This window comes from Rhinolophus hipposideros, assembly GCF_964194185.1.
Source record: "Rhinolophus hipposideros genome assembly, chromosome: X".
Taxonomy (NCBI): domain Eukaryota; kingdom Metazoa; phylum Chordata; class Mammalia; order Chiroptera; family Rhinolophidae; genus Rhinolophus; species Rhinolophus hipposideros.
The window spans coordinates 94,702,070-94,716,627 of NC_138046.1; the positions used below are offsets into that span (position 1 = coordinate 94,702,070).

The 14,558-nt window shown below is 35.4% G+C and overlaps 1 protein-coding gene across 4 annotated transcripts in view; it reads right to left on the bottom strand.

Annotated features, from left to right (window-relative positions):
• USP9X (ubiquitin specific peptidase 9 X-linked) overlaps positions 1 to 14,558 on the bottom strand; it is a 128,336-nt gene that overhangs the window by 6,126 nt on the left and 107,652 nt on the right. For all 4 annotated transcript variants that reach the window (XM_081043818.1, XM_081043817.1, XM_081043815.1 and 1 more), the window contains 9 exons: positions 14,169 to 14,342; positions 11,428 to 11,569; positions 9,488 to 10,241; positions 8,974 to 9,097; positions 8,055 to 8,280; positions 7,398 to 7,527; positions 3,793 to 3,978; positions 3,128 to 3,348; positions 2,957 to 3,045 (listed from right to left, as the gene is read on the bottom strand). In XM_081043818.1, coding sequence (XP_080899944.1) covers positions 2,957 to 3,045; positions 3,128 to 3,348; positions 3,793 to 3,978; positions 7,398 to 7,527; positions 8,055 to 8,280; positions 8,974 to 9,097; positions 9,488 to 10,241; positions 11,428 to 11,569; positions 14,169 to 14,342 — 2,046 coding nt within the window. The remainder of the gene's footprint in view (positions 1 to 2,956; positions 3,046 to 3,127; positions 3,349 to 3,792; positions 3,979 to 7,397; positions 7,528 to 8,054; positions 8,281 to 8,973; positions 9,098 to 9,487; positions 10,242 to 11,427; positions 11,570 to 14,168; positions 14,343 to 14,558) is intronic.

The following is a 14,558-nucleotide window of genomic DNA, read 5'->3' on the forward strand; positions in this document are numbered from 1 at the left end:
CACTAAAAGCCATTAAAATGTATACTATAAAATGGTTAAAATGGTGAATTTTATGTCCAGTAAATTTTACGTCAATAAACATTACTTGTATAGTCTGTAATTTATTAATAAAAAAATCTTATGTACACCCTATATTTTAATTAATAGTAGGTTCCAAGTCAAAATGCAAGGTTTTCTTTTTGCATTACACACATTCATAAAATCTGTTTTGTTTGGAAATCATGACTTCAGCAATTTTGCAAAGTTTAATCATTTCAGACCAAATAATCAACCATATACACACAGGTTTCTTGCTGTTTAATCTGAAGCACTGCAGAGTATATTCCTTTTTTGTTTTTATTACCTTGCTACTTTTGTTTTTACTTTCAGTTTTGTCAAATGGTAATGAAGTGTTAAGCCATTATTTCTGCCACACCATATTTTCTTCCCATTAGTATTAAAACACTTTCAAATGCCACTGTTAATCAACATTATCTTTTCCTGTCTTGTTTCCCAATGCCTAACAGTGCTGGGCACATGGTAGATACTTCATAAATAGCTGAACACTGCTTATTAAATGAACTAAAAGCTCACTATGAGAATGTTATTTTCAAGCTTGAGCCAGTGATTCATAATAACCATATCTTACTAATATCATAACACAAGGTCAATTTCCCAGGTTTAATCCAGTAAGTGTGCATTTGCCATTATCATTTGCTTCAATGAAACAAGACGGCTAAGATGTGACTAACTGGTTTAAAGATCTAAACTATTAAAAATAATTTTAAAAGAAAACAGTAAGTTAGATTCCATTAAAACCAACTCTTAAAAAGTTTCAAATCTTTTGATCATATTGAGAAAGGTGCTGGACAGTGCTCAAAATAAATGGCTAGTTTTGGAACCGCTAAATTTTGTATATGACGAAAATTGATTCCAGTTCAATGCTATTAATCTGACTAAAATCTATGATGATAATTTGACAATATGAAGTTATGAATTCTGGCATTTGCAATCCCCACTAAGACTCAAGATTATAATTCTCTTTAAGCATTTTGTTGTTACAGAACTTGTTTTCAAGTTTCTGTTTTAATTATATGGACATACAGGAGGCAGTCTGTTATACAGATTTTGAATTGTTTCCCAAAATAAACTATTATACTATCCTCCACATGGGTAAGGAAATTTACAAAATCTGGTCGAGTTTCAACTAATCCCCTAGTTCATCCTCATCTGTGTAACTCTTGGGATTAAAGATGATGTATTAAGCCTTTATGGTAAAAAACCAAGTAAGAGTAATTCTGGAGGAAGCCTGAGGGACAGTTAAGGTGGATAACAGTTCTTAAAACAACACGCCCCTCCCCCCAAACTTCTCACATACTGAAAAATTATAATTGATGCTCATCATTCAGATTCCATATTGGTGATTATGCCTACTTGCTGAACTTTATTTATAACAAAAAAAATTCGACACGCGTGCTTTCCAGGTCATGAGCAAAGTGGCAAGAGTTGACTTGCCCAATATATATGTTCCCAGCTAAGTGGAACAAAAGGACATTGCCTTGTTTTTTTTGTTGATTTCACTGTTTAAAATGGCCCCCAAATATGCAGTGAAGTGCTGACTAGTGTTCTTAAGCTCAAGAAGGTTTTGCAGAGAAAATAAGTGTTGGACAAGCTTTGCTCAACATGAGTTAATGTGAGTTCAATGTTAACGAGTCAGCAACGTATATTAAATAAGGTGTCTTTAAAAAGAAACACGCATTTAAAAAAGTTTTACATATTAATTGGTTGACAAAAACAGAACCAGAGGCTTGTAAAACATAACCTTATATTTCCCCCAGGAGCAATGCTTTAGTAAAAACTCATTCAGTGTTCTTGGTGACTTTTCTAGAACGTAACTACCATGAATAATAGGAAGTGGCTGTACTTACCTATGGACCATTTTCAGATAACCAAACGTCATCTCACACGACTAACTCTAAAACTAATGTAATTTAATCCCAAAATAACACTAGGGCATCATTAATAAAATTAAAATATTTACCAAAAGCCTATGCTAATTTTTGTTAAAAACAAAACAAAAAACCTAAAAGAAAAAAGTATATTAAGTATGCAACTTGGGCAATGGGAGAAAATAAAAATGAAATAAAATTGTGAGAAAAGAACTTTGTGTTTGTTCATTCTTGGCTTGTTTTTTTTTTTTTTTTTTTTTTTTTTAAATTTTGGGCCGGCCCGGTGGCTCAGGTGGTTGGACCACCATGCTCCGAACGCCAAGCCAGTTCGATTCCCACATGGGCCAGTGAGCTGCACGCTCTACAGCTAAGATTGTGAACAATGGCTCTCCCTGGAGCTGGGCTGCCGTGAGCACCTGGGGGTTGCGTGGGCTGCTGTGTGCTGCCGCATGCTGCCAGGAGTGGCCGGTGGCCAGCGTTGAGTGGCCGGCAGCCAGCATGGGTTGCCATGAGGGGCTGACCTACTGCCTCAGCCAGGGGGAGCGCAACGCTCATAATACCAGCATGGGCCAGGGAGCTGTGTCCTACACAACGAGACTGAGAAACAACGGCTTGAATCGGAGTGGGGGAGGAAAGGGAAGGGGGTGGAAGAAGGGAGGTAAAAATTTAAAAATTTTTATTTGGGAATATTGGGGGAATATTTGGGAATATAGTGTGTTTCTCCAGGGCCCATCAGCTCCAAGTCGTTGTCCTTCAGTTTAGTTGTGGGGGGCACAACTCAGCTCCAAGTCCAGTTGCCATTTTCAATCTTTAGTTCCAGGGGTGCAGCCCACCATCCCATGTGGAAATTGAACCGGCAACCTTGTTGTTGAGTGCTCGCGCTCTAACCAACTGAGCCACCCGGCCACCCTTTTTCAGTTTTTCAGATAAAACATTTATTAGACCTCCAAGAGGTTCAAAAATATGTGCTGAGTAGCCATTTTAGTTAGTCTAAAAGTTGGGCAAGTAACAAAAAAAGGGGTATCTACCTGTGAGTCTGCCAGGAGTCCTCAATCAGTAAGATTTGCAAAAGCAGATCCAAATAGGGCCGGAGTTCGTAAGTGTAGGAATATGCAACCTAAAAACAGGTAAGACATGGTGAACAACTTATTTAAAGGAATAACATATCAAGTATAGACATATGAATATTTTCCTTTTACCTGCCAGAGAAGTTCACTGAGGACAGTAGATGAGAACTGAGGATTCTCCCAGCAGCAAAAACGAAGCAATTTGACAGTTTCCTCCGAGTTACTGCAGTCCTCGATGATTTTCTTCACATAACTTGTTCTCACAAATAAAATGTCTGCCACATTCTGCTGAATTGGCATTATAGGTTGTGATAAATTAGGATCACCGAAAGGATTGGGAAGAGGAGGATTACCTAGAATACAGATTTGTCATCAATGAAAAACTAATAGGCTTCTCCACACAAATACATAGCTTTCACTATAGAATAGCTTATGAATTGTTTATTTTAGAAAAATAACATTTTAAATCAAGTTTTCCTAAGTACAACGAAGAAAGTAATATTAGGCATTACAATGGTGATAAAATGCAAACTTTAAATGCCAATACTGGCATTGACATATATATAAAAAGTTAATTTTTAAACTACTTCATAAACAAGGTATCAACCTCAGCAGCAAGCAGAAAGAAAAAGATCCCGTTTAAAATAATAATAAAAAATTAATGTAAATATTCCAGAGCATAAATCTTCAGACTCTTGTTTTATATTTAAACATCTTCAAAATTACTTTTAATCTGGTACTATATATGCTCGGCAGTATTTTAAAACGAATGTAAAGAATGGATTTTTTGACTTTACCATTGATTGAAGACTGCATTCTTGATGAGACATTGCAACAGCGGATCAGCTGTGATACTACAGAGTATAATTTGCCTAATTCAGCATACTGATATTTGATTGGAGGACCTGGGCCTTCATCTAAAGACACAAGCATAAAGGTGGCAGGTACACTCAATTTCAGAAGTTGTGTCTTCTCTGCCACACCTACAATGAAGGGAGAAGCAAGAAAGAGAGGGAGAAAAATTACATGAGAAGAAAGAATTAAGATGGTATGAGCTTCATAATGAAGTAGTTACCTAAAATATTTCTCTATAATTTTTATGATCAGAAGATCACTTTCACTTAGCATATAGAGAATTATTTAACCAGAACAGAAAATCTAGTGAGTTAGTATTATTGGATTTAAGTATTAAATGGTTAAACAGTGACCATGACATTCCCCCCATACTGGGCATAAAGAAAATGAACTTTCTATGGCCTGGGAGAGTCTGGGGGACTAGCCGAGACTGCAATCCTTATCGTTAGGTAAGATGATACAAAACTAAGTAAGACATAAGAATTGTTATAAATTGCCTGTGTCTCTTCTTTCTTCTACAACCAAGCTTCTTGAAAAAGATGCCTAAATTGGTCTCTCTGCCTTCTCATTTTTCCACTCCTCAAACCATGCCAATTTGATTTCTGCCCCCTTTCCTGGTATAAAGCTAAGGAAACGCTCTCTCAAACTGTAACCATTTCCTTCGTTTTTGATTCCTCTCTTATTTTCTGTCTCCCTCGTCTCCTTTGTCTCATTTGTGAGTCCTCCTTTCTGTCTCTTAAAATAAAAAACAAAAACAAACAACAACAACAAATTAATGCTCTTCAAAGTTCCCATGCCAGGCTATCTTCTCGCACTGTATACCTTCCCTGGACAATCAAATCCATTCTAAAGGCTTCAAGTTCCAGAGCTATTTTCATTCAGATGATTCCAAAATATTTCCAGACAAATACCTTGCTGCTGTACTGGACATCTCTATTTGGGTGTCACACAGGCTCAAACTCAATGTACCCAAACTGAACTCAAGCTTCCCATCCATGCTCTTCCTCCTGAGTTTCTCTTCTCAGTACATGGTACCACTATCTGCTCAGTTCATCAAGCTGGAATCCTAGGTATCACTTTTAACCTCTTTTCCATGTTCCCCCCTCTTCTGAATATCCGTCCAATCACCAAATCCTAATGATTCTACATCTAATAAAAAACACCAGAAACTGTCTACATCCCCCTCACTGTTAGTTCCCTAGCACAGGCCACAATGATCTCTTGAATATAGATCATTTTAACAACTTCTAGTCTTATGTCCTTGTAATCCATTCCACACTGCAGCTAGAGTGATCCTTCTAAAAGGTACGTCTATTGAAAACTCTGCAATGGCTTATCAATGCCGTAAGGTTCAAGTCCAGAATCCTTCACAAGACTTGCCAGAATAACATGATCATTGAATCCTGCTCACCACTCCTGCCATCCCCATCTTGTATCAATTCTAGCCTGATGGAATAACTCATTTTCTTCAATGAGCCACACTGTGTCTACTCCAAGTCTTTCCACCAGCTGTTCATTTTGGATGGAAAACCCAACTAACCAATTCCCACATCACCTTTTCCATTAAGTCCTACGCTAGTATGATATACTTTCATAGTTCTTTATATTTCCCCTATTATAGCCATTGATCTAATTTATGGCAATTATTTGCTTCTAAACCCCATTAGGCAACAGACTTCCTATTTATTGCCATGTTCGAAGAAATATAATAAATACAAGTCCACAATATGAAAAACTCTTATAAATACGTACTTTCATAAGTTGGTATCAATATGTGTTTGGTTTGAAAATCTGGCCTTAACTTACAAAATGCTATTTATAGTCTTCATTTATTCCCTCCCTGTGAGAATATTCATGTTTTACTATAGAAATATTAATGTGTATGATAAAGGTGATGTCTCTGCCTGGTATAGGGACGTTACATAATGCAGGTGATATGCACTGTCTCACCTTTCTTAAATCCAAACAATTCAGAACCCCAAAGCATATCTGGTCTTAGGATTTCATATTAAAGTTTATAGACCTATATTTGTTTTTAGCAAGGAAATTTTAATCAGATTACATTATAGACCAATGGTGAATAGGCAGTATCTAAAAAGGGAGTTAAACAGAATAGGATTTTTGTGAACACCTAAATATGGAATTTCTAAGTTTGAAATACAAATTCCACTTATGTTTGTTTGTATGCTTTTCGTTCTCAACTGCAAATAACCACGCACCTCCAATATGGAAAGGCAAGAGAAAATATGACCAACTATACTCTGATAGTAGAATGTTAAAAGGGCCATAGATCAATTGGTAATTAGAAAATTAACACACAAAGAACTTAGAAAGACAGGGCTGTTTGCAAACATAATTTTGAAAGAATTTTAAAAGAATTTTTTAAAAGATTTTTTTTTTAACTTTTAAAGAAGTTATTGAAAACTGTCTGCTAAATCTCCAAATCAGTTCCAAATCTGGCCAAATATACATGAAGATCATTGAGATTAGATTCTAACTGGAATGTCTCAATATATTAGTCAATTTGGGATCAGTGTACCAATACTTGATTGACTGATATATAATTTTTATAATTTCAATTATAAGAAATTCATCTACTCCCAGCTGATTAACAAACACCAAAATGACAACTGAAGGATTTTTGCTGATATTCCCAACTAGCCATCTATTCATTCAACAAACATTTACCAAGTGCTACTGTGGAAAGCTCAGTAATCTAGTCAGATAGCAACACAAAAACTCGAACACTATAAAAAACAGAATAAGTATCAGACAGTATAGCACACTTTTAAGGTATTATGGAATCACTGAAATTATAAGGTGATATTAGAAAGAGCAGGTTACTTTGAGAAGGAGATTGTTGTTACACGAAGGTACCCTACTTCCCTGAAAATGAGACCTAGCTGGACCATCAGCTCTAATGCATCTTTTGGAGCAAAAATTAATATAAGACTGGGTTTTATATTATAGTAAAATAACACTGGGTCTTATATTAATTTTTGCTCCAAAAGACGCATTAGAGCTGATGGTCCAGCTGGGTCTCATTTTTGGGGAAACACGGTAATAACATATAAATAACAGGGTAATTTAAGTGAGTATTTATAGTATCCTTAATTTTAACTTAGTTTACTTCAATAAAAACTTATGTATCCAAACTTGGTGAGTATCACAACCATCTGGGGGCCTTCTGAAACATGTGAATTCCTTGTGCTAGCTTTGAGAATTCTAACTCAGTTGGTGTGGGATGGGGCCTAGCATCAGTATTTTCAGAAACCAGACAGATCTGCCACCACCACTTTAGGAAATAAAAATATGATTAAGATACAGATTCTGACCTGTGTCTACTGCAGAGATACGACACACGCATAAATAACTATCAGGTACAAGGTGAAAAGTACAAGGAAAAAAAAGTTTCAGATAAAATTCATAATAGGTTTTATGGAACGCAGTGTCTATTTTAGACCAGGTTACATTTTATCACTTGATTTAAATGACTTTACCACTTGATATAACACATTAAAACAGAATTAATAACTTAAATTCTTACCTAAATTGGCATACATTACAAACAGGTTGAAATACTGTTGTAAATGCCGCCCGTGCTCTGAAACTTCCCTTCTCAAGAGATTTAGCACTGCTCTTAGTAAGTGATCGCTCAGGCTTAAGTTGTCATAAGCCTGTAAAAGATAAATACAACATTAGCTGTTTTTCAAAAACAAGGTGCAGGTAAGATATAATTTTATTCGCATAAAAAAGGGACATGCACATGTAGTATATGTTGAATATAGGCAGAAGTTTCTGGAAGGACTGATGACAAAGTGGTTAAAAAGGGAATGAAGATCCAAGGTAGATTTCATTGTAGAGCCTTCGTATCATCCTAATTTTTTAAAAAATGGAACTCTATTTAAGAAAAAGTTTAAAAATAATCTATAACAGAAAGTGTATAATTATGCCACCGCATGTAACTGAGTTAACAGAGAAAATTACATTTTTTAAAGAGACAATAACCACTTTCATTACTGTGAAGTACTTTTAATAGAGCCCGTAGACATCAGATTGTGGTGTGTGTGTGCACACGGATACACATTCGTTAGGCAAACATATCGAACAGATGCACTTATATTTGTGACTTTAAACTTCCAGGAAAGAAAATTTATTTGTAAACATTTAATCATTAGATTAGAAAGAAAACTGGGAAAATTACCTGACTAGAAGGTCCAGGAGATGCAAAAGGTGAAGGACATGGCCCATCTTGCAGGGAAAAATGTGCAATAAAAACTATAAGTTTTGCAAATGCACCCCTCACTTCTGCACTAGGGCACTCCAGAAGGTATTCAGAGAAGCGATTTGAAACATTAAAAAGGACATTATGAGCAAACCAAAAACGTACGTTCTTGCTATGACGAAGGAGAATACACAACGCATCATACCTAAGACAAAACAAAGCAAAAATTTATGAACATCAATTCATTAACGTGTTTGTTCTAGTACAGGGCTAGGTCTCTATACACCAAACATAAATCAAAAGACCTTTTACTAATATTAAAATGACAGATGAATACTACGACTTGGTGTATTCTTAAAGACTGACAAAGTAGATGAAATCTCGTATAATCCTCCATAAATCCATTATGAAACACTTTCTAGGTTTAATTACGAAAATAACTATCCCCCCTCCCTTTAACATCTTACTAGATGAGTAAGTAGAAATTGTTAAATCAAGGTATTATAATAACCTCTATACTTTCACAATTAGAAACATAGGAAACTCATTTTAATTTTTTTACCTTTAATCTATGGCAGAATTTAATCTAGGGAAGTTAAAACAGAATTTCCTGATAAAACAGTTTAAACTTTTAACTATCATTCTATAATTTTTTGTGCAGGCATGTCAAAGATATACAAAATAATAGACGCAGAAGCCTGCCTCTGAATACAAGCCCATGTTTAATCTAAGTAATTATTTTAATACAATTTCTCTCACTATTGCTACCAAGCGTTTTATTCTGCATTCTTAATCTGAAACAAGATTATTACGGTTTGGGAAAAAAAAAATAAAGCAGAATATTAAAGAACCAAACTAAATGCTAATATAATGGGAATGAAAATCCAAAGCAATGTACCAATCACTGGCAGAGCCACGGACTATTTTCTTGGTGTGAAATCCTGTGGTAAAGAGGAACCTAGCAGCAAGCTGAATACTAATCATAGTGATTTCTTCTGCTTCAGGCAACAAGTGATCTTGCCCTATAAATAAAATGCAGAAATAAATAAACACACACACCCCAAACAAATTTCTATGTTCAAACCCCATTTTCAAACAAGTCTGCATTTCCACTAATTTCCAGAAGTCTTAACTTCGTTAAAACCCCTCTCAGGCTACTCATAAAATAATTCTTAGTAGTTCTCTAAAGCACATTTCAAACTAATGCTTGAGTCAAAAACAAATTGTTAGAATAAACAAAAGCTCATTTCCAAATAGTGAGACAATATATACTGCTCAAAGGTAACAGTCATTTGAAATATGACTTTAAAACAACCAAAAGTAAAAAACCAGACACGTTGATGCCTACTAAGAAATCCCACAAGTTAAGAGTTATGCTTCGTTGCTAAGAAGCTAAACTTTTTGATACTTACCTGGAGGAGGATTTAAGTAAACACCATTACATGTAAGCAGTTTTTTCATAAATTGAAAATATTCCAAACTGTACTGCATTCGGTTATGCATGAATTGTACATTTTGTTTCCGTACACTTCTCTCAATGGCTGATGGCATAATAATCTGATGGGGTCTTGTGGTGACAGAAAGCTCTGATATGTATCTTATCAGCTCATCCCCTTGGTCTATTGTGTCCAATCGCTCATAGAAAAGTATATAAGCATTCCACCACCTTTTCTGGCGCCTGTACGACATGCGCTTCATCATGTGATCAAACACTTCTCCCATGTACTCTCCACCAAAACACTGGTTTTTCATTTCTTCATCATCATCCATTTTACACTCTGTTACGTCTCCATCATCAAATTTATACCAGCGATTTCTCTCACCATCTCCACCATTCCTCTGAATGATGTAAGAATAATAATGTCCCCCACTTGCTTGACCACTGTGTACAAGCACACCCACAAGTCTGTATTTCGTGCTTCCAGCTGTCTCACTTTCACACTGCTCATTCTGTTGTATCAACTGACTCTCTGGGTTTACGTTGTCTCCTTCCAGCTTCGCAACACCTGCAACTGTGTAAGGTTCCATGTCCAGCTCACGAGGAAATTCAAAATAATCATTGAACTTGATCGCACATTCTCTTTCCCAGTCATAGTCAAATCGTTTTAATTGAATAGCAAGAACAGGAGGTAATTTTTTAATTAGCAAGCGCTTTACGGTATCAACCTAAAATAAACAGAGTAAGTTACTAGGTGTTCTCTTATAATCCACTGCAAAACAACAAATTTTGAAAATCTCTTTAAGACTAATCTGAAATTGCGAGTGTAAAAACATACAAGATAATGAACACAATCAAAGTAATCCTGTCACAGTTATCTTTTAAAAAATGTTAACTAAAACCAATATGGAAATAGCTGCCATTCATTACAAATTGCAAAAGTTAGTGATATAGACATTACTTGCTGCCTGGATTCTATACTGTCATTGCCATCTAACCATTATTACTTGTTTGATATTGACAATTATTCTAGTGAAGGTGTGGTCTGCTGTGAGCAAACTGAAGATACACAATAATAGCAGACAGTATTTATTGGGTACTTAGGTACCAAGCAATACACTAGATGCTGCCCAAGTAGTAACACATCCAATCCTCACAACCCTCTCAGGCAGGTATTACTGAATATTAAGGATGAGGGTTAGGGGTAGCAGAGAGATTAAGTAACTTGCTTCAAGTCTCAATTGTGGGTCGCAGGCAATATGGCTTCACAGTTCACCATCTCAACCTCTAGACTTTAGTAACTAACTGGTGTGTAAGGTCAAAACAACAACACAGGTAACTTCAAGGTGAGAGGGTTTGGGAGCCTAGAAAGATACACAGTATTTACTGCATGTTATGTGGGAAATGTCTCTCCCAAAAAGCTGTTGCATGCCCACACATAAAAACTAATCAGATGGGTCTACAAATTGGACCCAAGTGGTTTAAAAACAGGTGGTAGAAGAACTCTCAAGTGGCTAAATAAAGTTAATGGTTTTAGCAAACTTTTGGTCTTGACGAGTAACCCTGGGACACGAGAGAAGAAACGACAGGTTCTACAACTCTGTAGCTTCAAGTGCAGTAGCAGTTCGGTTGAGTGCAGACGCTAAGTGTCTGTGTAACTCAGTTAAGAGAATGTGATACAAGCTATTATGACTTCTAAAATGCTTCACTCTTATCTTACCTGTTTTCCCAGTCCTCTGGCACTACTTTCTCTCAATCTTTCCCTTAAAACCTTTAAATCAGTTATCTTAACTACCTCTCTGCTGCCACTATAACAAAGCAGGGTAGTGAATAAAAAGCTAAATATTGAGGACGAACAAAACAGTCTTCCAAATCCATTCAATGTAATCACAAACAAAACTGGACAATTCATACCTTTTTATTGCATTTTTCACAATGGTATGCATTTGCACCTTCTAATAAATCTCCTTTGACATATTGTTCCAAAGAATCAAGAAGATTTTGGTGATTTCTAATGTCTACATTCAAAGTCGTAAAAGATTCTTCACACTCGTATCTAAAGATATTATTTAAGAAATGGAAAAAAATGAGGGACACATGGATTAAGACTTTGAGATCGTATTATTAAAAAAATTATACAAAAAAGAAATCAAAAAGGATTTTTTCTTAGTTTTCTAAATATTTTATTTAGTTAACAGACTCAATGAAAATTACATTTGCAATATTTATAACATGAAACCCATAAGTCACAGAATGCTACCAACAAATGATAGTTATCATTTATAGGTCACTTATCCTGTGCGGAACACTACATTTGGTTGTTTACACACCATACATACATAGATACATACATACTTAAGGTACTCTGTCTTTATAACCAACCTGTTAGAGAAATATCGCCACCTCTACTTCAGAGATGAGGAAACCAGGGGGTTCAGAAAGGTTAATTTTGTCAAGATTACTAGGAAATGGGTGTTTTGAAGCCAGGTCTCTCTGGCTTCATAGCTTAAGCTCTTTATAGTCTATTATGCTGCTTCTACTGTCATCTGTGTAGAAAATTCATGTCAACAAAGCATGAATTCATCAAGTTCTGAAAAAAATATTTTAAACTATTAATGGGCTGAACTTTCAAACGTTCCTCCTTTTCTTTAACGAAACCTTACTAAAGCACAAGATTGCATACACAAATGAATAAGGGACAAGCAATCTGAGTAGGAACCAGAATCCCATTTTGTGGTAATTTTCTAAGGAATTTTCAGGTTTCTGATGAGACATATTCATAAATTCAGAACACGGGATGTGGGGAATATATTCTCAACCATCAAATTCATTCATTCAACAAATATAGTGAGTGCCTTCCATGTGAAAAACACTGTGGGATAATCAATATTTAAGACAGTCCCTCATGTTTAGGGCTCTTCAACTGAGTTAGGGAAAAAGAACAAGTACATAAATAAAAGCATTTGTAAGTGACATTAATGGACCATGAAGTAGGTATTAAGCAAATGGCTACTATAAACAGGAAATCCCACAGAAAAGAGTTAGATCTTATGACTCTAGCTAAAAAGTAGGACATTCTGAGACGTCAGCAAAGTTTTTCTGTAAAAGGTCAGATAGTAAATATTCCAGGTTTTGGGCTGTGAGGTTTCTGTGGCAACTACTGAACTCTGCTGTTATAGTGAAAGCAGCCAGATAGTAGGTAAAAGACTGGATATGTTCCAATAAAACTTTATAAAACTATGGTCCACAGTTTGTTAACCCCTGTTCTAGACAAATAATGCCCCCAACCAGAGTTGGGACTCTTTATGTAAAATTCTGGCATATCATGAGACTAGTTCAGTTGTGGAGAAGGTATTTGAACTTCAGACATCTTACTTAAGATCATGCTCTCTGGCGTTTTCACTTAGCAAAAGAAACCAATAATTTCCAAATAAATTTGAAAACTGTCCAAAAAAACCAAAAAGGACTGACTGACAAGAAAGAATAACCAAAAAGTTGGCTATTTTATCAGTAATTAAAAACAAGAAATAAAAATGACAATTTTATTGTCTACCTAACGTAAAAAGTCTTCCAAAAATGTTGCCCAGGCTATGTGAACAATTATAAGATATGCCCTTATACTGAATGAACTGTTTAACCTAATGGAAATTTCTCATTTATGTAGTATCACCTCTGCTCCAATTATTTCCCTACGTTCAAAAATGAAGCACCCCCACCAACCACATACACACACACCCATGACTACATATAACACTGTCTGGGCTTGAAGAAAACACTATCTTAGTGTGAATCTTTTGGCGAAAAGGGATTTCAAACCAACATTAATTGATAATATACAAGAGAAAGTCCAAAGCAAAACTTCCATGTAATACGCATAAACAGGTGTCTATCAGTAATGAACTTAACAATTACTGAACGCCCGTGTTTCTCTGAAAATAAGACCGACCAGGACAATCAGCTCTAATGCGTCTTTTAGAGCAAAACTTAATATAAGGCCTGGTCTTATTTTACTGTAAGACTGGGTCTAATATAATATAAGACCGGGTCTTATGTTAATTTTTGCTCCAAAAGATGCATTAGAGCTGATGGTCCAGCTAGGTCTTATTTTCGGGGCAAAACGGTATTTTCAATTAAAGCCCTTAATCAAACAATTTCCAATTTAAGTAAAAACAAAAACAATTTGTTTAGTCAACTCTTGCTATGTTTTGTGTGGAAAACATAACTTAAGGATAACGACAATAATCAATGCTATTTTAAAAGTATTTCATTTGTATAGGAAATCGTGCACCATGTCTGTTATCTTCTGAACTTATTGTACTTATAACTATTTCAGTTCGAAAATAAAGGACAAATTTATAAGCAACACCTTTAGCTGTATGCAAAATACCATTTTATTTCCTCATAAATGACCATACAGAAAAGAATGTACGAGTATGAAATAGGAAGAGATGAGATGAAGTAAAAGGAAATAAGTTATCTGAGAAAAACAAACAGAAAAACTCCCACAGTCGTAAGGTATATACACCATGTAATTCATCCAGTCTCAGGTATTTTAGTAATTGGTGACATATTCCACTTTTGTACACAACTACTAGAAAAATTTTATTTTTGTTAAATAGTACAACATAGATTTTAAATATGTCATTAGCACTTACCTATGTGGGCAGCCTTGGCAAATCTTCTGATCAGCAAAGGAACCTCCTAAAACTTTACTTAGCATAGCTGGATGTCCCAGGGCTTTCAAAGCTTCATCTAAACTATCCACCAGTGAATTAAAAAATTCTAAAGCATCATGTTGTTCACGTAGATTAACAGGCTCACCCCAAAGCCTAAGAAATGAATGGATAAAATTTGTAATGTGTGACACTCCCAACAATATATATTTTTCAGGAAAAAACGCAATATAATCACAAATGACAGTATATAAACTAAGATTTTATTCCTCAACTATGTGAGGAAGAAGAAATGCTCTTTTGCATAGAGTACAGTGGGGTGAGAAAGTAAGAATGACAGTCCAGTGGGGAAGAACTGAAATTACTGGCGTG